Source organism: Capricornis sumatraensis, chromosome 10 (assembly GCF_032405125.1).
Source record: "Capricornis sumatraensis isolate serow.1 chromosome 10, serow.2, whole genome shotgun sequence".
In the NCBI taxonomy this organism is placed as follows: domain Eukaryota; kingdom Metazoa; phylum Chordata; class Mammalia; order Artiodactyla; family Bovidae; genus Capricornis; species Capricornis sumatraensis.
Window position 1 is genome coordinate 89,545,226 of NC_091078.1, and position 24,110 is coordinate 89,569,335.

General features: G+C 47.2%; 1 protein-coding gene across 1 annotated transcript in view; it reads left to right on the forward strand.

Moving 5' to 3' along the window:
* The first annotated feature begins 5,644 nt into the window (after positions 1-5,644).
* IL17RD (interleukin 17 receptor D) overlaps positions 5,645-24,110 on the forward strand; it is a 59,512-nt gene continuing 41,046 nt past the window's right edge. Inside the window, exon 1 of the mRNA XM_068983148.1 lies at positions 5,645-5,770. Within this exon, the coding sequence (XP_068839249.1) occupies positions 5,645-5,770 (126 nt within the window). The remainder of the gene's footprint in view (positions 5,771-24,110) is intronic.

Consider the following 24,110-nt stretch of genomic DNA (forward strand, 5'->3'; position numbering starts at 1 on the left):
CAGTGGAAACAGTGACAGACTTTATTTTCTTGGGCTCAAAATCATTGCAGATGGTGACTGCAGCCATGAAAGTAAAAGATACTTACTCCTTGGAAGAAAAGCTGTGACCAATGTAGACAGTGTATTAAAAAGCAGAGACATTTCTTTGCTGACAAAGGTCTGTCTAGGCAAAGCTATGATTTTTCCGGTAGTCATGTAGGGATGTGAGGGTTGGACCATAAAGAAAGCTGAGCACCAAAGAATTGGTGCTTTTGAACTGTAGTGTTGGAGAAGACTTGAGAGTCCCTTGGACTGCAAGGAGATCAAACCAGTCAATCTTAAAGGAAATCAGTCCTGAATATTCAGTGGAAGCACTGAAGCTGAAGCTCCAATACTTTAGCCAGCTGATGCGAAGAACTGACTCATTGTAAAAGACCCTGATGCTGGGAAAGATTGAAGGCAGGAAAAGAAGGAGCGACAGAGGATGGGATGGCTGGATAGCATCACCGACTCGATGGACACGAGTTTGAGCACGCTCTGGGAGTTGGTGATGGACAGATAAGCCTGGTGTGCTGCAGTCCACGGGGGTCACAAAGAGTCGGACAGGACTGAGTAACTGAAGTCTGCAGCCTTGTCATTCCCACGTGACCATTAAGAATGGTGACAACCAGAGGTTTAGTGAATTGCCCAAAGCCACATGGTTACTGAAAACCGATATTTAACCTTGTTTTCTTACCGCCTCCTGAACTCTACTTGCACTCATACATAGCACCAGCTTTACATAACCCAGCGAGTATTTGCACCTGCACCGCGGCTTTGTTCTAAAATACACTGTCCTCGCTGCTACGCGTCCGGGATTGTTTGCGCGTCTCCAACCTGCACCAGGCGCGCCCTCTTGCGGCTACAGTGCAGACTGGGCTCCCCGCGCTTCAAAAGAAACGGGAAGTGGCAGTGGAGGCGTGAACTTGTAGTGGCCGCGGCACTTAGGATGCGTGTCCCGGGATTTCGGAGCGCGGGGTTGGGTCGTCCTCTCCGGGTCCTCCGCGCGTTCCAGCCCCGGGCCTCTGGGTAGTCTGAGCGGCGCCAGTGCCGGCTTGGGAAGAATGCGGACCAGCGCCCCAGGCAAAGTTTGGGGATCAGATGAGTCTGGGAGCTCCTGGCCGAGTCTCGGCTTCCCCATCTGTGAAGTGGAAATGATGACAACTACTCAATTCTAGCCAAGACTCTCGGGAGTCGGACTGGCATCGGTGGGACTCTCAGGCGGGCACCAGTGCTCCTCCTACTGCTCTCCCCAAAGCCCAGGGAAGCTTGTGCCTCAGCCTGCTGGGACATGGGGTGGAGCACACACCTTACCTTTAATGCCTGGATTAATGCATAATACATATATATCACAATACCAAAAATAAGTTAGAATTTTGGCCCTTCCACGTCTAACCACCGTTCTTAAAATGGTTTCTAGTCCTTCTCAGCCGAAAATGACTCAGGATACAAATTGTTTGCATGATCACCTTATCCTTTCTATGTTTCAAGGGGGTAATTTGACTCCTAACAAAATCCAATCCTCCTGTTAAGGTTTTTTTTTTTTTTCCTTATCTGGTTAGGTTCTAGGTATATTGGAAAAATATATTTATTTGTATTTCGTCAACAGCTTAAGGTGATTTAATCTGTTTAATCCCCAGCTTTCATTCCAAGCAGAGATGGAGGCAGCCATAGTTCCTCGCCCACTGATGTGTATCAGGCAGGGCACTGGAGGCAGAGGGGTAAAGCAGACGGACGATGAGGGGTGAGGGGCGGCATAAACTGTGACTGGGCCACAGACAGCCCTAGCTGTGGTGGCTGATACCAGGAGACCATGTGTTGTATTGTTGGGGGGGAGGGCTCTTCATCCTCTGGTCACCTACAAAACTGGGCTCTGCTGTGACCTAGAGGAAGGATGGCCCATGGAGGCCTTGAGGGGATCCAGCCCCCCTCATTTTATCTGTTTCTAGGATAGAGGCTCATTTCCTACAGCCGCACAAATATTCTAAAGGGTCAGAATAAAAAGGGGATGAAAGGAGAAGAATCACCGAAGAAGACCAGTACTGGCAGATGTTGCCAAATGCCAATTTATTGCCTTTATTTCCTGACCAAATTTGACCCTTTGATGTATGTGGTTCTCCTGTCCCACCCCCACCCCCGACATGCATGCTTATGGCCTCCCTAGAAAGCAAACAGAAGGGCCTCTCGGGCCCTGGTCTGGAGGGATGTCATTCTAACCATATTTTAGAGTAGACACTTAGGCCTTTTCTTTCTTGCGTCCTCTGTTCTCCTTTAGAAAAGTTGGAGCACTCTCTGAATTCTGTAGCATCTTTTCAGAGGCCATCAGTTGCCAGATTGGTCAGTGAACTGTGGGCAGGAGGGAACTCAGAAGTCAGTGGGTGTGGAGGCTAGAAAGGATGTAAGACCCTTTCCCAGTCACTCAGTCATGTGGTGATTGGTGATGTGAGTGAAACTCGGGAAGAACTGCTCTCTTCTCCCCTACTCCCCGCTTCATAAGACTCCCTCTATCATAAGCTCCAAATACTGATCCTCTTTCTGGGGTCCAACTCTGGAAGAAAGAAAGAAATGGAAATGGTCTCTAAGTACATGAGAACATGGTCCACCTCATTAGCAACCAGAAAAGCCAGTTAAGACTACTGTGAGATGTTGAGCAGTTTGGCGATTTAAAAAAAAGTATTTGGCTGTGCACTGGGTCCTAGTTTTGGCACATGGGGTCTTCAGTCTTCATTGCAGCCTATGGGATCTTTAGCTGTAGCACTTTAACTGCAAACTCTCCATTGCGGCATGTGGGATCTAGTTCCCTGACCAGGGGTTGAACGCAGGGCTCCTGCTTTGGAAGGGAAGAATCCTAGCCACTGGACTAACAGGGAGTTCAGTTGTATTCAGTTCAGTCGCTCAGTTGTGTCCAACTCTTTGTGACCCTGTGGACTGCAGCACACCAGACTTCCCTGCTCATCACCAACTCCTGGAGCTTGCTCAGTCTTAGGTCCATCAGGTTGGTGATACCATCCAACCATCTCATGCTCTGTTGCCCCCTTCTCCTCCTGCGTTCAGTCTTTCAAACCAGCAACAGGGTCTTTTCTAATGAGTCAGCTCTTTGCATCAGGTGTCCAAAGTATTGGAGTTTCACCTTCAGCATCAGTGCTTCCAATGAATATTCAGGACTGATTGCCTTAAGGATTGACTAGTTTGATCTCCTTGCAGTCTGCATGAGGTCTATTCAGAGAAGGCCACCCTGGTGTTAGCCTTCTGTGGATCCTGGTTCTTCTGGATGACCAAAGAAGTGTGATGCTGGGTTTGGCTGAATTCCTAAATATCCTGGTGATGAGATGAAAAATAAGACATTTCCCTGTCCAGTGATGCACATGAACAGGAAATCTCAGCACCTGAGTCTTCTGGTAGATGTAATTTGGGAACCCAGTACCCATCCTCCCTTTCTTTCTCTGGTGGCAACACCAGGTTCTTCTTTGGGCAACCACTGTCTCCCACTTCCAGCCTCCAGTTCAGGTGTTGCTGGCTCAGCCCCCTGATTCCAAAGTCAGTTGCTAGGAGTTCTGCTAGCCCACTTGTCTCCATGAGGGTAGCTTACAAAGCTGTGGTCAGGGGGGCCACCCTGCCTCTGCAGAGTTTTAAGTTCAAAGTATGGGCAGGGTGTGGTGGAGCCACAATGGAAAATACAGGGACCCAGTGTTAGCAGCAGCTGAGCTGTCTGTCACCACATGAAGGCCAGGCATAAAGGAGACTGGGGAGATTCTGGAAGAAGGAGAGAGTCATGTAGAGGAGACTGCCTTGTTGGACTGGCAGAGGTGCGAGTCTTTAAGGTTGACTGAGACAGGAAAACCAAGATGGGGTTGAGCGGGGAGATCATTATAGCTGGAGCCAAGTAGTGAAGGCAGAGTAGGAAGAGATGACACGGGAGAGGAAGAGGTCAGGACAGATTTTATTCCAAATGCCATTGAATAAAAACCACTGCAGAAGATTTTTAATCAGGAGAAGGCAGTGGTCTGACGCCTCTTTTGGGCTCACTCTGGATCCAAGGTGGAGAAATGCATTGTATTTGGGGCAAAAGTGGAAGCAAGAAAAGCCCTTTGGAAGCTGTTGTGGAGAATGTGGGGGGGGTGGCATATATGAGGGACAGGGCAATGGAGAAATGTGAAGAGATGGGATTCAGGGCACAGAGACAAGACAAAGGGGGAGGGGGCTTGTGGCAAAGTCAGGTGATCTTGGTTACTCCACTTCTCCTAGCCTCAGCTTCCTTTTCCAAGCAGAAGTACTACCCACTTCACAAGAGTTAAAGTCTGACAAGTGTAGTGGTAAATAGTATTGTTTTTGCTAATCTGGATTTGAATTTCATGTCTGGCAGGTACCAGCTGTATGACTTTATCCGAATCAGTTAATAGTAGATTGTAGCATTTGTTGAATACTTGTTTGTGTTGACCAACAGAATCCTCCCCAGCATAAGACACACTGTTATTCCAGTTTTTTGGGGGGAAGGAACAATAATGGGGAGAGAAAAAGTCATTTGTCTGAGGTCTCAGCCAGGGTTTGTCTAACCACCACATTCATTACCCTAGCTTTTCCATGCTGAAAACTGGGATAACAGTAATACACTTTTAGGTGTGTTTGAGAGGATTCAAGAGGTGGTTGTAAATTATTATTTAAACATTATTATCATATTTTGGGGGGTTTCCTGAGTTTTGCAGGGAGAAGGTATCGCATGGAAAAAAATCTTTTTCGATTAAAAAAAAAGAAAGACCTTTTAGATGAGGGGAAAAAACTGCAGCTGTTGGCTCCTCAAAAGTCAGTTGGAGATTGGCTGTAGGGGCATGGCTTAGAGATCCTGGTGGGGCCGAAAAGGAGAGTTGTTCAGTCGCTAAGTCATGTCCAATTCTCTGCGATCCGTGGACAGCAGTGCGCCAGGGTTCCCTACCCTTTACTATCTCACGGAGTTTGCTCAAACTCATGTCCATTGAGTCATTGATGCCATCCAACCATCTCATCCTCTGTCGACCCCTTTTCCTCCTGCCCTCAATCTTTCCTAGCATCAGGGTCTTTTCCAGTGAGTCAGTCGGCTGTTCTAATCAGGTGGCCAAAGTACTGGAGCTTCAGCTTCAGCATCAGTCCTTCCAATGAATATTCAGGGTTGATCTCCTTTAGGACTGACTAGTTGGATCTCCTTGCTGTCCAAGGGACTCTCAAGAGTCTTCTCCAACACCACAGTTCAAAAGCATCAGTTCTTCTGCGCTCAGCCTTCTTTATGATCCAACTGTCACATCCATACATGACTACTGGAAAAACCATAACTTTGACTGTACTTTGTCGGCAAAGTAATGTCTCTGCTTTTTAATACGCTGTTTAGGTTTGTCATAGCTTTTCTTCCAAGGTGCAAGCATCTTTTAATTTCTTGGCTGCAGTCACCAAGCCAGACTCGGGGGGGCGGGGCCAAAACCTGAAGTACGAGCCTAGAGGCGGGCACCGGGGGGAAGGGGCGGCGCTAGGATCCGCAGCGCATGCCCAGTGGTGCTGACCGCTCAGCCGCGGCTGCCGGCGCCACCGCCCACTCCGGGCTGGCCAGCGGCAAGCAGCCCGGGAGCAGAGTAGGGCCCGGCTGGGCGAGCGCACGGCCATGGCCCCGTGGCTGCAGCTCTGCTCGGTCTTCTTCACGGTCAACGCCTGCCTCAACGGCTCGCAGCTGGCCGTGGCTGCAGGCGGCTCCAGCAGAGCGCGGGGCGCCGACACCTGTGGCTGGAGGGTAAGGAGAGGACAGCGAGTTTCTCGCTGTTTCCCAAAGCGCGGGGGGCACAGGTGCTCGCCGGCAGTGGAGCCCACGCCGACTTGCCTGCTCTCCGACCGTGGCGTGCGCGACAGGTCTGGGATCCCGTCTGCTCCCGCCCTCCTGCCTCCCTCCCGGGGCGCGCGTCCGGCTGCCCCCGGCTGGGTTGAAAGAGGCCGCCCGATCCCCGGCTTTGTGTTGCTAATGAGGCGCGGCCACGGGCTGGGGTCCGGCTCCAGGCGGGCGGGCGAGAGGGGCGCCCGGCGGCGAGCGGGAGGAGGGCCCCCCACCCTTTGTTCCAGGCCCGGGACCTCAGGGCAGCGCGTCCCCGGGATAGGATCCTCCGCGCTGTCCGAATGAGGGGCGCTTTGGAGCGGGAGTCGGGGGAGGGTTCTTCCCCCGCACCTCCGGTTCTCAGCTCTGCAGAGGTCCGGGACCGCCAGGCAGGGGACCCTGAATGCTGGGCAGGAGTGCGCCCCGTTCTCGGGACTGTTTTGTTCCTTCTGGGCCAGGCCATCTTAGCCCACTTTCACCCCAGCCCAAGACTCCTGTTTGCTTTTGCATTCAGTCCTTTGCCTAGCGGATGGTCTCTCAGATGACCCTCTCGTACCCACGCACACCCCGACCCCGCTTGAGTTGCGGATATTTTTCATGACCAAAGGGAGTGAGTTTCTCACCTCAGTCAGGTGTCTGAGAGCAGAGGGGCACCGTCGTTCGTCCTGTGTTTGGAGCCGTCTGCCCCTAATCATGGCCTCTTGGACGCCATCTGAGCGATGGGACATGGGGAGGGGGTTGTGCTTCGGCAGCTTGCCGTCCCAGCTCCCCGTCCCAGCTCCCGAGCAGTGCTCCTGGGCTTGGGGAGCGCGAGGACTTGGAGGCTATCCATCTGACCCCGGCTCCCCTCCCACCCAAGCCAGGCTCAACCTGGCGTGTGGGCACTCACCGCCTTCAGCTTTGTGGAGAGGACACCGGCTTTGCAGTCAGGCAGCCACTATCCTGACCTTGCCTCTTTTCCTGGGCAGCTTTAAGCCTCGATTTCTTCACTTGGAAAATGGGAGTAAATGGGGATTTCCTAGTTTCCCTAGCACTGCTTCTCTGAGGGAAGGGTAGGGGATAGATCTCTCCGAGCACTGTTCATCCACCTCTTGTGCGGTACTGTGAATGGGCCTCAAGCAGTCACGGCCTAGAACTGACACCTCTTTAGGAGCGCAGGCTGGTGCCTTCACCTCACTTTGCCTTGCCTTCAGAGAAACAGCAAGGAAGACTAGGGACCAGCCGGGTAAGCTGAAATGTCTTCAAACCCAATAGCTGCAGTGTAGACAGCTATAATCCACCTTCTCACGAACTCCATAGTGAACAAAACCTCCTTATTTGAGTAAAACATCGTATTTTCCTACTTTGCCCCACTTTAGTAAAATACCACTATTCTTTTTTCCCCAGTAGATACCAAGTTTTCCTGTTTTTAGGTTTAAAAAGTTTTCCTTAAGACTATCCCCACATTGACTTGCCAGTCTTTAAATTTTTTAGCTCTAAACTGGTATGTTGGTGCTTGAGCAAACAGCATCACAGGCATTTTGTTCTGGTTCATAAGAGGGCATAGGTGGATCAGTGTACTTTGCTGTTTCTCTGCAGTTGCCCAGGTGGCTTCATGTGTCCATGCACCAACTAGGTGAAGTTTTAATGCTGTGGGCATAGCAGGTCCCTAAAGGAGCCGAGCTGGTGGCTTTGTGCTCTCAGTGAGAATCTGTTCTCCCCTTAACCTGCACCCACATAGTTTTAATGGTGGCCCTTGCTCCAGTGGCTTCGCATTCATGCTGGAGGTAACCTTCTCAACAGCTCTTAACCTAGGTCCCACAATCCTTCCCTTGGGGTCATCTTCATCTACTTCATAAATGAGCATGGAAGTCTCAGGGTCACCTCCCAGATTCTGGGCCGTCCCCAACCTAATACCTGGTACCTTCTTTCCTGGACTTGCTCTTTGATGCACGGAGCCCAGCTCACCCACCTGCCTCACATACTCACCTTCCCAGCCTCCACCTGCCCCTCCCACCCTGCTCCTTAACTCCTGTGCCTATGACGCTGCTGAGGGCACCTTCTTCCTAGGGTGCCTTTTCCTCCCCTGCGAGCCCCGTGGGCCCAAGACTCAGCTCAGGGGATGCTTCCTCATGGAGGCCCTTGCTGAATGCTATTCCCCTTGCTTCGCCTTCTCTTGCAGGTCCTCGCCTTTGGCTCTCACCAGACTGCATTGTCAGTATGTGTTCCCATCTGTGTCCTCAGACTAGTCTCCTTAGCCAGGCACTTAACCTCCTGTTGGTGGGCTCAGGGCCTGGTGCACTGTAAATCTTGGCTGAACCCAATTAGACCCTGCAGTCTTCCTGCTGAATCCTGTATTAAGTGATAGATTTTAAGAAGCGGGCGGGGGAGGGATGAAGATCAGAGCAGCGGGCTGCAATGTCTTCCCCGCAGTAGGCTTTTGTACATGCTGTTCCCGCCTGTGTTCCTTCTCTTTACACCTCAGCCTCCCCTCTCAGCTCCAGCATCACTTCCTGCAGGAAGCCCCCTCTCCCCCTACCTCCCTAGGTAAATTTTTCCAGAAGTTGCTTTGTTAGAGTGCTGGCCTAGTAAGTACTGATGTACAGCTACTTGGGTCTGATTCGTGTCCATGTTGACCTACCTGACAGTGGGTATTCAACCCGTAGACCTTGGTCTCAGTTCTGAGGTTGCTTACCGTCTATTTGGGGCCATGCTCACATCTAACAGTAAGGGTTGATGCTGTGTGATGCAAACAAGTGAAGGCTTCCTGTGAGTCTAGGTCACACAGAACCTGGAGGGTAGAGGCACAGCAGGGCAGAGAAGTGAGCCCTGAAGGAAGTGCAGGATCTGGGTGCTGGAGAGAAACTGAGCGATTGACTCCCTGCTCTCGAGGGAGCGGGTGTTCAGGAACTCTTGCCCCTGCAAGAATGTGTGTTTTCCCAGGACTCACAAGGTGACTGGAGCCAGCTAACCCTCAGCAGCTGTAACCCTCCCTTTGGGGTTTCTCTCAGAGGAGCCAGCCTGGTTTAAGTGGTCAGATTTCACAACCTCCCGTTATTAGTGGGGCAATTAAGGGGCTGATACCATCTCAGTGTTTTAGAAATGAGTTGTGGGCACACTTCCTCGACTGCTTTAAAAACAGAGTCTTTTAGGGCACTTGCCAGGTAAAGTTGCCCTTTGAGTAATACAGTTTTCTCAAAGAAGTAACAAGGTGTAAAACTTCCGGAGGGGCCAGCATCCTCTGGATGATAGCCTCTTGATAGTCTTAACTGCTTGCTTCTTGGAAGTGGAGTGGTTGTGTTTGTGATACGTAATTATATCAGTCACTTGCACAGAGGTTCCCCCCACCCCGCCCTGTCCTTGCCTTGCTCATTGTTTTAAAAAGCCTATACATGGAACAAGGAATTAGAAATCTATTCCCACAGGTTTTTATTCAGCGGCTTTTCCTGCAGTGGAGGAGGAAGGAACATTTCTTGCCTTCTTACCCAAATGGGGTACCCCTTCCCTGGTCTATTATCCCTGAAACTCAATTTCCACTGCCTCCCCTCCCAAAAGTCTGCTTCAGGAATTCAGGAAGCCAGAATGCTGGCATCGTCTTTACAATGAAGTGCAAGTTTCCCATTTAAGGCAAATACTTCATCTCAAAAGGTAGGAAGAAATAGGGTGGTACTTGGAAAAGAAGAAGTTGCAGCTGATTAAAATTTAGGTTCTTGATAAAAGTCCAATCCAAGAACTCTCCTTGGCTGCGAGCCCAGCCATGTTTGTTTAATTCTGAATTGGATGTGTTTTCATTCACTTGCAGCTCGTGGCTCTCAAGACTGCATCTGATCTGCCTGTCCTGTGCCTGTGTTGTCCATGTTACACATTGCGTCTCTAAGTTAAATATGACTCAGCCTTGGTTGACACATTTTCAGAGAAACATTTTTATAAGAAAGAAGCGTGTTGCTTTCTTCCAGCCTGCTTTGCTGTGTTAATTGGGAATCCTCTGGCTGGGGTCCATCTTTCTTGAGCAGCCCTCGCTTCCCATCCCTCCCCGATCCGACCAATGGACCCAGAGCCCCTGCAGTGCCTGAGGCATTGTGCTAGTTATTAACTGGGGTGGGGGGCGCGGCGGGGGCGAGATTTGGAGGGTACAGCTGGGTGAATGAGCCCAGCAGCTAAGTACTGGCTGAGGCACCATTTCCTTCTAGACATTTCTCAAAGTGAAGTCCGGAGCCCTTCCAGTATCAGGATTGCCTTGGGAGCTCATTAAAATGCAGATTCAAGGCCAGTGAGACCAGAATGCGCATGAGATGGGTGGGATCCAGGAACTGATATTGTAGCAAATTCCTCTGATGCTCTCAGCGGTGAGAATCACTGCTCTAGGAGACAGGACTTCTGTGATGGCAAGGAGGAGGTGAGAAGCCACACTGTAAACATTTAAAATCAGAGCTTGACTTTTAATTACTTCATTGGACCTTTAGAATGGAAAGTGGAGACTTGGTCCAAGCCCTGGAAAATGGCAGGGGTGAGGCTGGCTGAGGGGTCCTGGGGAGCCAGTGGTTCCGGGGGTGCCTCTGGTGGTGGGGACTGAAGAGGAGGCTGGGGGTGAAAGGGACCGACGCCTCCACTGGATTCCTCCCCAGAACAGCTGGGCCTGTCTGGAAAACAGTCTCAGGAAAGAGTCGAGTAGGGTCCAAATCATATTCTCAGCCGTTCAAACCTTTCAGACAGCTTCCTTACAAAGGAAAGGACTGCTAATGCTTTTTTAAGTCTTTATTTTAAGTTGAGTATTTCTCATGCTTCATTTGGCTTAAAATGTATTTTTTTTTAAGCTTTCAAACTCTCTTTCCCTCATCAATCCCCAAACTTTTCACATACCATGCCTAGCAGATGTCTGCTGCCGCTGAGGCCATCCCATCAACAGTTAGTTGTTCCTTTCATTCCTTGCTGCCTCTTGTGTCTGCCCCTGATGGATGGGTTCTTAGGCTTCTGGAAGCTCGGGGCCCCTCACCCTCGATCTGTAAAAAAAAGAAATGGGATGAAGCAGGGGTTCAGGTGCCCTTAGAACTTAACAGGCTGGGCTGGGGGGCAGGTCTGTCTTTGGAGCAGACCTTTGTCCAGCCACCCTAGACTGGCAGCCAAGACCATTTCTATTTCACACCCCCCCAAATCTGGAAGTTTTCCTGACCTCAGCGGGCCCTGGGGACCTGTCTGTGCTGGTGCGGCAGGCCCCATCTCCAGGCAGCCTGACTTGCCTGGGCAGTGGGGGGCAGTGTCCTCCTGGGCAGTGTTTGTCTTCGCTGCTGGGATGTTCTGAATGGGCCTGACACATGATTAGGTGACTGATGGCCCCACAACACATTGTCTCCTCCAGGGCCTGGGGCCTTTGAAGCTCTTCCCTGTGGGAAGTAAAGAGACTATTTGCTCTATTAAAATGCCTTGGTATTTCCTCTGTTTAACCACAGGCCACTTCCTCTCTGCCACTCTAAACCCGGCAGGGCCACCGGCTGATTGAAAAGACACAAGCCCAGGAGTGATCACATCCTATTGAAACAGATAGTCTTACTGCAGATTAAAGCTGGGGCAAGAAGAGACCAAATATAAGAGGGATTCCTTGAGATGCTCCTTATCTTGTTCAAATTTAGCCTGTGGATATCATTCACACTTAAAGTCATGAATGCATTCGTTTTTGTTTTCTTTTTTTTTTTTTTTAAGAAGGAAATCCTCCTAAGTTGTAATCAAATGAGTTAGTGTGTGTTTCATCTACATAAGGCAGGTTAAAGTGATTTGATCCACTGAATTTCTCATTGTGTGAGTTGGGAATGCTTCAGTGTCTGGGAAGGGCATGATGTCTGTTCATAGAAAACCGTACTTGGCTTATTCCCTGCTTATAGAGCCTGTCTGTTTGTTCTCATGTGCTCAGAAACCCAAGTAAGACGTTTATAGCTTAACTAATACCAAGAATATATCTGGGGAGACTGTCTCTCCTGCTTTCCCGAGCAGTATCTTGAGAAGGTTTAATTAATAACACCGGGCATGAAACTAAAAATTGAACAATTGAAAAATTACCTACAGTAAACAAAGACTGAAATTTAAACTCCATCCGTACCCTGTTTCTTTTGAAGGGGCCCAAAAAGGGAATGACTAGTGAGTCTCTAACGAAGACTATTATTTTAACATTTGCAACTCCATTGTTCAAAGCATCCATGATAAAAACAGCTTTCCTTTTCTTTGGTTCCTTGTTTGGAAATGTTGGGGAAAGGTGGATGTAGCTAATTAAGGCTACAACATTTAAAGGGGGGGCTTAATAAGTACCAGCTGTCCTCAACAAATCAACCGGGTGGATGACAAAATAAAGATGTGATGTGAACACACATGTAATTCTCTTCTAAAACGGAAGTTGGCCTATAAATTGTCTGATTTAATAGGGTAAATGAAAACTACCTCTACTATGCACTTTTGAGAAGCATTTGTTTTATAGTAAACCCCATGTCTTATTTGCATAAAGCCCGTGCATTAAAAGTTGAAAGGGCAGTAGATGGCAGGTATTGTGGAAAGTTTAATACATTGTAATTCTTCTGTCCCTTTCTTCACTCTAAACCTGATCTTAATAGACATTAATCATGAGGCTTTTCATTAAAATTACCACATTGTAGGGAAGCTTGCTTGAACTTATCAGAAATGCCTATAAAATTGTAGTCATGACTTTGAAAAGAGAATTTGGAAATTGATAGCATTAATGAAAATGTTCAGGTGGAAATTTACCTTTTACACATTAAATGAATATTTCAAATAAATCCTTTTAAATCATAAGGGATCAGGCTTTAAATATAGCTTTTTTTCAAATTTGAAAGTCCTTTACTCCCTTAAAAACTAGGAGTTTTTCCAAGTGTTCTGTTTTGTCAGTTTTGTAGATTTTTTCCCCCCATTGAATGGTAACCCTTTAAAAAAAATGCTGGCTATGGCCCCAGACTTCTGTTCTGAGCTGGACTGTTTGACTGCTAGTGGGAGGTTGCTGGGGATAGAGGGAGGGTTTCCTTGGAAAAAAGAGGTACGTTTCCCTGAAACGGGCCATATGGTTCTCTATGATTTTATTCTGTCCAGGTGATTTCTGGTTTCTCTTCTGAAAAGCTTTTCTTTCCCTTTTATCTGAGGAAAATACAGTGCAATCCAGACGAAGCGCAGGCGCCAGCGGTCAGCCTGAGCGTGATCCCAGCTGAGTGACCGCGTGTCACCTCCATCCTCTGGGGGGAGCACGTTTGCCCTGGGTGGAGCCCAGGCACTCACGGTTATAGGATTTGCTGTGACTGCTGCCTGTCTGCAGTTCACAGAGACGTTTGGAGTGAGGCGGCAAGAGCAGCTCCTCTGTGTCAGGCCATGGTGTAGTACTGTGGTTACATTTTCTGGGGAAGTACAACGAGGAGTGGGACCAGGCTCCTGGCTGCAGTGGCTTCCTACCGAGGCGTGGCTGCGAGGCCTGAGGGCTCAGAGACAGCGAGATGCAGGGAGCTGCCCCTCCTCGCTCTGCCTGGCGCACTCCCCCAGAGCAGTATGAACCAGGGTCCCTGCTCTGCATCCCAGAACATTCCGCCTGTGCATTTGCCTTGGCAAATGCCTTGCCTTGCCTGTGGCAAGCAGGGTGATGAGGAGCTTGTGTTTGAGTCGATGCTTGGCGCCTACCTTGCAGATTCTGGCTTTGTAGCTCACGTCTCCGTTGATCCCCAGGAACTCTGGCTACTTGTTTTGCCTCAGTTTCTCCTGCTTTGGAGGAGACTCGCCTTTCCCTGGGAGGCTTCTCCACAAAGGCCCCCCAGTGTCCCCCCGTGTGACTTTCACCTTTGCCAGGAAGCCTACCTTAAGTGAAACCAGACCCCCCCGCCCCCCACCGCCGGCCTCCCATCATGGCTCCAGATTTAGTGAGGGTGCATCCTGCCTTCTGCAGTGATGCAGTCAAGAAGGGGAATCTTGATCTGTTTATGAAGAAGACAGTTAATTTGGGTGGTTCAGAGGAGGCTTTGAGGAAGGGATTAGACGGCTAGACGGCTAGAGAAGACGGACTTCGCCCAGGGGACTTTTGAGCAGGGCCTCTGGCAGGTGGAGCCGGGAGGTGAGGGACAGTTTGGGCAGAAAGAAAAATGTGAGTAAAGCTGGAGGAGGGCGGCTCCTTGGAGGCGGTGGGGACAAGAAGGCTGAAGACGGAGGCTGGGACTAGATAAAGGGGTGTGTTGAATTTTGCCCACATATGCACCTGTCAGGAATGGTGACGCTTGGGAGGTTTCTCCAGCAGCCGAACAGCTTGGTAGGGGTGACCGTCAGCGACCTTCATTCCTTCATTCATTGTGTATTTGGTGCTTTCTATGTGCGAGGCCTGGTTTCTGGAGCTTAGATTGTAGTAAGGAAGGCAAATAGGATAACAAACTACCAGAACCTGACCACTGTATTTAAAATAGCAACCACTACTCTCTGTTGCTCACCATTTTTTCTTCACTTGAGTTTTCTCCATAGAATTTTTTTCTTTTTTTTTTTTTTTTTACCATGAAACACACAGTATTTTCTGGTCTGCCTGTGCGTTTCCCTTGCTCCCTGAGGGCAGGGCCTTGATCTGTTTTGCTTCCTGTTGTAGCAGGAGATCAGCAGTGGCACACAGTGGATTCTCCCTGTGTTTGACCAAGTGCTCTGCAGGAAACCAGGGGCGATGAGAGCAGGCAATCTTGGGTGGCCTCTCTGAGCAGGTGTCATGTAAGGCGAGCAATTGTATTAATCATGACAATGTCCTCTGAAGTTCTGATCTTTTAAATTTTGACTGGAGTATAATTGGCTTTATTTATGTTTTCTCAGCATTGGCGCATCATGTGGCATTAGGTGCTGAGCGTCACATAAAAATACACCCGACTTCATCTACACTGCGGATTGTTGGCACCGTGTCCCCAATACTGGCCAACCGCTGGGCTGCAGGACAGGTTCCCAGGGAACAAGAGAGGCGGGGACCGGGGCTGGTCCTGGATGGCAGTCACACTTAGGAAAGGGTTGGATTCTTGAAGAGGGGATGTTTGGACTGTCCAGGTTACGCTGCACTGTGAATGGAAGAAAAAGTAAACAAACAGAAAAGGACTGCTAAGGGCTAACTAAACATCCTGGTTTTGGACTTCATGAAACACTGTGAACGAGATGACCCTCACTCCCTGGCAGCAGCCCTTAGGTGGTATGTGAAAACTTGGTGGTTTTAACAGAGAATCAAGCTTCATTTTCTTTTGGTCCCCCTGGCTTGTGAATGCCTTTCATTTTCTGAAGTCACCCACCGGTCCATCCAGAATCAAAGATGTTCTTTGCCTTCTTTCCAGGGCTGTGGGTTTGCCGGCCAGCTGTGGTAATGAGTTTCTGCCCAGCTTTGATTTCCATGCCTTGCCTCCCCGTGGGAGGAACTGGATATTTCTGATCTTACCTCTGCTCATATTCAGATCCAGCCAAGCAATCAGTGACTTCCCGGGCTTTTTTGTGGGAGACTGTGGGAAAAGTCCTGGTTGGCTGGCTATGAATTAATGAAATCCTTAGAAGGCTTCCCTAAAGATAGCTCCTGTGGTTTTAAAAAAATAGCATTGCCTTTTTTAATTTGAAAAAGAGGTCATGGAGTTTTACCAAAATTAAGCAGGGAAAATGTAACATCTGGTTGTGCTGCCTGAAGACCGCTGTAGGGGAGCAGGGGCAATGGGTTCCCAGTGTCTGACGTGCCCAAGGTGCACGCCACCCCGGTCTCTCAGGGATGCTCTGGACACGTTGCCTGCTCCTTTGTTCTCCTCCCTGTGTTTTCAACCTCAAGACACAGAAATGCTATCCTGACATCTTTTCAGTTGAGCACATTTCCCGTCTACTGAGCTTTATTCCTTTTGCTTAAAGGGTCACACTCCCCCCACCCCCGCCCCTTAAGTGCATAGTTTTCAAGTTGGAGATTAGTATAATCATTGCCTTTATCTCATTAAAAAAAAGATGGCGTAGATAATGGGAGAGAGCTTGGGTGGAAGGCAGGGGAGTTTTAAAGAGCTGTTCTGAAAACTGGAATTCTGATAAGAGGAGGAAGAGAATGATAAATTGCAGACAAGTTTTAGGGAAAGGCATAAAGGCATTTTAAAGGGACCTGTGCCTTTTATAAAGGCAGAAACCTAAATTATCTTAAATGTCTGCTGTGTGTATATACCCCCACCACCACCCAGTTAAGTGAATAATAAGTCACATTACTATGTTTTTAAATAATTTATGTCAATTCTGAACCTATTCTGTATTAAGACTTTATATTTGGGAGCACACATTTTCTGAAACTAAACTGAAAGGTGAAATTGTTGCCGCCCAGCGCCCATGCAGACCAGCAGTCACTCGTGCCTGGGGCTTCCCTTTACTGTACTCTCTCCCACGTATTTTGGATTCTGAAAATTTCAAACCTGTAGAAGAGTTGAAAGAACAGTGGGGTGAACACCCATTTCCCCTTAGCTGAGAGTCATCAGTGCTCTGCCCCCGTGTACCTCAGTTGTCCCCCAGTGTGCTTCATGATTTCTTTCTGAGTCACATTCCAGGATTCAGACAAGAGCCATCCACTGCTTGTAGACATACCCCGTCTCTTTCGTCTCCTTGAATCTGATGGAGCTCCTCCACCTCTTTTTTGATCTTTTGTAGCATATACATTCTGAAGAGTCGGGGTCACTTGTGGTATAGACAGTCACACAATTTGAATTTCTGATTGTTTCCTCATGACTAGGGACAAGTTAAAATTTCACAAGATCTCTCTAAAGGTTCCAGTGTGACATTGTTGGATTTTAGGTATCAGCAGGTAACAAACACAGGTGCAGTTCTAGCAAAGAGCAAAATGTGTTTTTTCTACTTGAAATTATTGCACGTAGAGACCTTTCTAATGATTTAACCCAGTTTGGTCTTGTATTATTCATTCTTTTTTTTTGTTTTGTTTAATTCAGTGCTGTACAGAAAGACTTCTCTTTTACTTTACTGCGAGTCCAAAGAAATGGCAAGGTGTCTTTTGCACTATCTTGTAATTTAACTTTTTTCCTTGAAGATGATCTGAAATCAGCTGTGCTCTCAAAATTGGGAGTGTCGCGTCCCGAGAGTACTTAAGGCTTTTGCCGCTCACTGGGGCTTGTTTCAAAGAGTTTTAGATGTCACACTCAGCGACTGACCAGGAATGAGTTCCTATTATAGCTTCCGCTTTGGCCTGGGTGAGTTCATGGCCGAGTGCTCCCTCACACCAAACTCAGCCACTTCTTTTCTTTGTGCTGAGAAAACATTGAACTTTACTTCCAGTAAAGGCCACTCCACTCAAAACATGTCCTTAAAGTCAGTTTCCAGCCTTCTCCTTCTGTGAGTACATATTGCCTGAATTATTTTATTAGAGACCCTTAAGAGAGTTTATTTGTTTAATGTGAATTACTATCTTCTACCTCATGGCATGCCTTTATTTTTTATCCCTACCCTAGATTTCAGGGCCAAAGACACAGAAAATTAATATTGATTATTTCTCAAAGTAAGTTAAAATGTCAAAAAGCAACAAGTTGTTATTCTCCCAGGGTACCAGGGAGACGACAGAGACAAAACCTCCATCTTTTATTCATAAGTACAGGGAGCTGGCGAGAGTGCAGGCAGGCCTGTGTGCCCGGCATTTGTTCAGCTTTCAGAACCAGGCCTCCTCCCCTGCTGGCCGTGAAATGTCATGCCGAGATGCAATAGTGGGACATTCAGCGTCCAGAGAATGGACTGCAGAGATTCAGTCGTGCTTTTCATTTTATTTTCTGGCACAGAATCCACAGTCGCCTCTGTGGCCTGACAGCAAAAGGCCGGAGAAGGATGGCTTGGGATGCTGTGCTAGAGTACACGCAGGGCACCAAGGCGGCCAGGGTGCACCTGGGCAAAGGGCGGCTGGCCGCCTTGCTGAGTCTGGTGTGCTCTGCTCAAGGAGAGAGAATGCTAGTTTCCATGGATCTGCTCCCTTTGGTTTTGGTGGGAGAGGAAGCACAGAGTGCTTTCCAGTTGAGAAATCACTAACCATCTCTGTGTAGAGGGCAGCCCTGGGGCGGGGAGCTGAGGCTGGGAGGCTCTTTGGACTCTGATGTTTTCTTTAGAAAAAGGGAAATCACACAGCATTTGCTAAACAGGCTTTAGAGCAACAGTTTTCAATTGAGGGTGATTGGGGTATCTCTGGCAACACTTCTGATTGTACTGGGAGGGGTTTTGCTACTGGCATTTAGTGGGTAAGGGCCAAGGATGCCACTAAACATCCCAAAATGCACAAGTCAGCCTTCCCCAATAATGGCCCAAAATGTCAGTAGAGCCGAGGTTGAGAAACTCTGATTTTGGAGTCCCTTTTTAGTATTTGAATTTCGCAGCTCACTTAGCCTTATAACACTTTTTAACTTCCTTTCTGTTTAATAGAAGCTGCTGGTTCTATAAATCTGTACTCAGGATGAATTTCCATTACAGTCTCTAAGACATATGATTAAACTATTGTGGTGCTCCATGAAGATATGCCCTGAATGCAACTACTATTTAAAATGCAAAAGACGGTGGGTTTTGGTTTTTTTTTTGCCATAATTTGATCAAAGTAGCATAACCTGTGCCTCTGTTTTTGTTACTCGCTGATGGTCTGTGGATAACATTACATTTTTTCAGCATGAAACCCAACACTTCAAATCCCTAAAGCAGTCTCAAATTTATGGTTAATAAAAGCATTTATTGTACTGGATGTCATCTGTTATATCACTCTGGGGCTAGAAACTGGCAAGCAGTGGACAGGAAATATTTTCATTTCAAATCGCTTCAATCTTATGGTCTAGGGGCAAAAGTGTCTGATTTCAGGAAAGCCGCGGTGAATAGCATAGTAATGAATGCATTTTTAGTTGATTAAGCAGGCATTCTCTCCCTTTCAGTCTTCTCTCTTAGGCTTGGTGGGGCTAAATAAACATGTGATCTTAAATGATAGCATTTCTTGGGTTGGCCATTCTTCTCCTTTGATCATCGTAAACTTTTCAGAGTGTTTTCCAGGAATCCTCAGCAGGGCAGGAGAAAGCCGGGGAGAAAGGCTCGACTCAAGTGTTGACCCTCCTCGTAATTGTTTACGAGCAGAGGAGGTTTTCTGAGATGATGCTGACTCTTCCGAATTCCTCTTTAAAAATGGAATCTAGTACTCTGCCCTCAGGATCACAAATTTAGGAGGAAAAAAAAAAAAAGCCTTGTGATTACTTTTTTTCTTTCTTTTCAAAGGCTGCAATTTTATTGTAACTTGAGTCTTGATCCCCCCACCACCATCAAGTAAACAGGGTAAAAAGGAGAGTTCCATTCAGAGGCAGCTCTGAGTGGTGATGATGTATCCAGGGTGAGAGGTACCTTTGGTCCCTGCTGCCCAGCGCCTTTGAACGTGTTATGTAAATCATTGCTTCCCCTGAGCCTTGGAGGTAGACGGATTATTTCTGATGTGGTTCGGTTTTTTCCAGATGAGGATTCCAAGGCACAAAGAGCCAGGAGGGGATTAGGATGGGAGGCCACGTGACTCAGAGAGGCCTCTCTCCACCAGAAACCAGAGCCATAGAGTTCTTACCCTGCCTCCTGCCCCCAGCAGGCCAACTTGCCCTGCCTTCCCAGTACCCAGCCTGAGATGGACATCAGCCATGTGCTGTAGAACAGCTCATGGGGGTGGGAGGAGAGCAAGACTAGATACCAGCGGGTGCTCTGCAGAGAATTAAACCACGATTAGGCATTTACCCTGGAGGTTCCCAAACCTGGCTGAACCCCAGAAGCACTGGACGGGGGAACATTCTTGGGGGTAGGTGGGGGTGGGAGATTCCGGGACTCACCCCAGATCTGCTTAAGTGGGATTTCCCGGGGAAGGCCGGGAATCTGAGGTTATTTTTTTAAGCTGCCAGATTAGTGATTGCCAGGATTTTTGGGGGGTTGGGGTGGGGGTGGATAGAGGGTTTGACTACAAAGGGGCAGAACAAGGGGATTTTTGGGAGATGATGGAATTGTTCTGTGTGCTGACTGTGGTGGTGGATACACTGATGTATGCATTTATACACCTAATTATATATTTATACATGTGTAAACTCATGAAACATCTTCCCTGGCAGCACTAGCGGTAAAGAACCTGCCTGCCAGTACAAGAGACAAAAAAGATGGAAGTTTGATTCCTAGGTCAGGAAGATCCCCTGGAGGAGGGCAAGGCAACCCACTCCAGTATTCTTGCCTGGAGAATCCCATGGACAGAGGAGACTGGCATGGGGTCGTAAAGAGTAGGACACAACTGAAGCAACTTAGCATTCACTCATGCATACATTTATATGTGTGTAAACTCCTGGAACTGTACACCAAAAACGTCCATATTTACATGTAAGAAAAAATGCTGCTCCAGTGAAACTGAGCTATCACCGAGGTGTCAGGTGACGAGTTTTCTAGCTGTGGAAGAATGCCACCTGGAATTGCAGAGGCAGGTAGGCAGATCCTATCAAGTAGAACTTAGTGTAACAATGTATGTGTTCTTCTCTGCACTGTCCATTTCAGCAGCTGTTCACCATGGTGGCTGAAATGTGGCCAGCACAGTTGTGAGACTGAATTTTGAATTGTACTCAATACCTGCACATAGTTGGACCGCTTGCCTTGGAGGCAGACATTGCCGTAATGGGGGGTTTTGGCTTTGTGCCAGCTGGACACAGGGCCCTGTGCTCCTTCATGCTTGAGGAACAACAGTAAGTCATCCCAGGTAGAGGGCAGAACAGGCACATAGGCCAGCCGTCTGCGTTGGTAAGGGCAGAGGAGAAAGGAACTTTGGAAAGAACAGTGATGTGAGGTGGGCCCAGGCAGGGAACAGTCTCGCCAACTGGAGGAATCAGTTTTTCTTCCCATATGTGCAGAAGTCTGGGCCAACTGTGGGCCATTTCCTGCCCCAACTTCCCAACCTCATTCATCTTAAAAAGACACAATAGTTAGCATGTTCCTTAACTGAGCTTCTGTTATGTACAGGAAGCCATTGGAGAGTTCAGGGGAATGATGTGCGGATAGGGTTAGGGGGTGCTTCTAACTTCACTGGAGGTTTGCTGGGTCCCCGCGTCAACCTGGACAGGGTGTGGTGAAGAACCTGCATAGGCATATCCTGCTCCTCTTTGGGGAACGAGATCCTCTGAAGAGGCACCTGGGCACAAACCTCCCACCTTAGGCACCCACCACATGGCTTCCATCTCAGTATGTGTTCAGATACTCTTAAACCTGTCTCCCTACCCACATGTATTTATGCTGTCTTAAATAGCGTTACTTTTCCAAATGCATTATAAGAGTGAGATTCTGAGAGTGTGACCTTTTATTAATGCAAACCAAATGGTGACAGAAATAATGTTCCAGTTTGTCAACATATTTGTTCTTAAATTGGCTAAATGGCTAACAAAAAAATTCATGAGCCACAGGTTTTTATAAATAAGGAGGTTTTGTTAATCTTACATTAAAAGAGGGCTTACTTGAGAGCCTAAGGGGGTGGTCTTTTTTTTTTTTTTTTTTAAGAAAGGGCTTTAAAATTAGAAAAGCTATTTCTTTATTTTTATATGAAAATGTCACATCTTTGGATCAGGAAGAGAAGGACATTCTGGATCATAAGGTCTTTGAGCAGAGGTCCCTTGTGTTGCTTTTATTAATTGGTAACTTCAGTTTAATGCAAAAAAAAAAAGCATAATGAGCATTAAATGATTCTTCTTCTACTCTTGAATACATAAACACGTCTTGATGCAGAGTGGTAATCACTGCATTTTTTAATGGCTAATTTTACTTTTTTACTTATGTTTGTTTTCTGACGATATTTCCATGTGTTGATGTAATGGAGTTCACAGACTGGTCACTCTTTGTGGCCATATCTTTCCTTGTTGTATGCCCCTGCCCCTTTTATTGCTCCTGTCCCCCCATAGATGAAGCACTCGGGCTGTTTCCAGGCTATTGCTGTTATAAAGCTGCTATGCATATCTTCATGCAGATTACTTTCCTGCCCTCCCACCCCTTGCCATTTTGGTTTGTTTCCTTGGCACATAGTGTTTCTCAAAGTGGAATTACTGGGGCAGAGGTTTTATAGCTCTTACTACACATTTACCAGCTTGCCTTTTGTAATGACTGAGCCAGTTTACAGTGCAGACTTGTGTTTTGAGAAGAGGACAGATTTGGTCCACAAATCCCAGCTCTGCCTTTTGCTACCATTTATTGTGACCTTGGGCAATTTTATTCATCTGTAAAATGAGTTAATAATAGTTTATCTCCCAGGATTGTTTTGAGGCTTAAATAAGATACTGTTTTAAAAACATTTAGCTCTGTGCCTAGCCACGTAGTAGATACATTTATAATGATTGGTGGCAGATGGCTTTTAGTGAATAAGTGTGCTCGTTTTTCCACATCCTAAAAAACATTGACATTTATGATTTTAATTTATATTTTGTTATTTGAATGGCACTGTATTTGTTTCATCCTGAGTTTACTAGAGTGGGACTGAGTCTTTCCACCTTCTTATTTACCTTTGGAGTAAGTTTCAGTGCTTTGTGTGGATGAAATATTGCTCAGTAAAAGTATTAGGGAAAATGTTGAAGTGAGTACATGAGGGTTTTAAAATAAGAATATTGATTGAGTGAATCTTTTGGGCTTAATAGCTTATTACGAAAACAGCAGAATCTAAGTATTTTCATGGGAATTCTATCTGTACCAGTAATTTGGCTGGCAAACCTTTCTTCAGACGTAGATTTTCCAAGGTTGATTTTGGATTGATCACACATTTCCTATGAATCGAATATAAATGAATCTTGTTTTACTGGAGCTTTTGTGCATCCTGATCTTGGGCTAGAAGTCACTCTGTTAGACGGTCTCATATCTGTGTGATCTGCGAGATGAGAGCATCTCAGGCCAACTGACTATGACTGTCGACAAGGTGGGTGACCCTCTGACTCACAGTTTCTTTACTTACACAATGGGGCGGTCAGACTAGAATTATTCTAAAGAATTTAGGGATTGCTTTTATTGAGATAACTTAAACTTTTAACTCAGAGGGTGTAATTTTTCTATCCTTCCCATTCCATTTCCTTATTGAGTTGGTCCCATCTGTTTCCATCTGGATTCTTGCCTCTTGCACCTGGGTGTCTGTTTTTGATCTCTTTTGAGAAAGAAACACCCAGCCTGTGGCCATCTTTGCAGCTCTTTCTATAATAAAAGTAGCGTTTGTCCTCCACAGAGGTTTTGATTTTTTTTTAAAATTCATACACAGGGAATTCCCCAGCAGTCCAGTGGTTAAGACTTTGTGCTTTCATTGCCAAATACATGGGTTTGATCCCTGGTCAGGGAACTAAGAGCCCACAAGCTGTGTGGTGGGGCTAAAACAATTTTTTTTGCATACAGGTTGCTTTATTTCTACAAAGTGTGTCCACCCCATCAACACCTCTGTCATTGTTGATTTGTGTCTGTTGGTGTTTACCTGGAAGTGTTCAGTATGTCCACCTGGCTCCATCCTTCACGTTTCCTGTATACTTATCCGCATGGCCAAAGACCCCCTCTCATCTCTTTTTTTTTTTAAACATTACACTACTGTTAATGATTGCTTTCAACCTACTTAGTCTTCTGGACCAGGAGCTTTTAGGGTCCAATCAATCACTGAGTCCATAAACAAGGGCACTGCCTCATACTCCCCGTGAGCCCTGAATTCCATCAGGGTGTTGACAGTCCCGGAGGCCTGGACTGCTCTGTCATCGACTGTCAGGGGAAGAGAGGATTTGGGTCTGTGCATAATAGTGGCAGGGGTGGGAGAGGGTAGCTGCAGATAAAAACTGACCAGAGATAAGAAATAGTTTGTTTGGCAGAAAGTCTGCATGTGGGTAATTGCAGAGCTGAGAGATTAATTTTCCGTTTCCCTCTTACCCCCATTTGCATTGAATTGTCTTCTTTTTGAAGTATAGTTGATTTACAATATTATATTAGTTTCAGGTCTACAACGTAGTGATTGAGTATTTTTACAGATGTTAGTCCACCTAAAGTTATTATAAAATAATAGTTATCTTCCCCGTGCTGTGCATTACATCTTTGTATCTTGTTTTATACCTAGCTGTCTCATTAGGAAAGCTGAAGATGTGAAAACAGTGACATGCATGCCCTCACCAAGGGATTGCTGTCCACTTGGTTTCCATCTGGGTGGTGTCATCCTGAGTGGTTGCCACCTGCCCAGGTTGAAGTGGTGTTGCTTTAGTGGGTCCTTGGTGAGGGTCCCATGGATATGATAAAAATATTTCTGGAAGAGTGGAAGAAG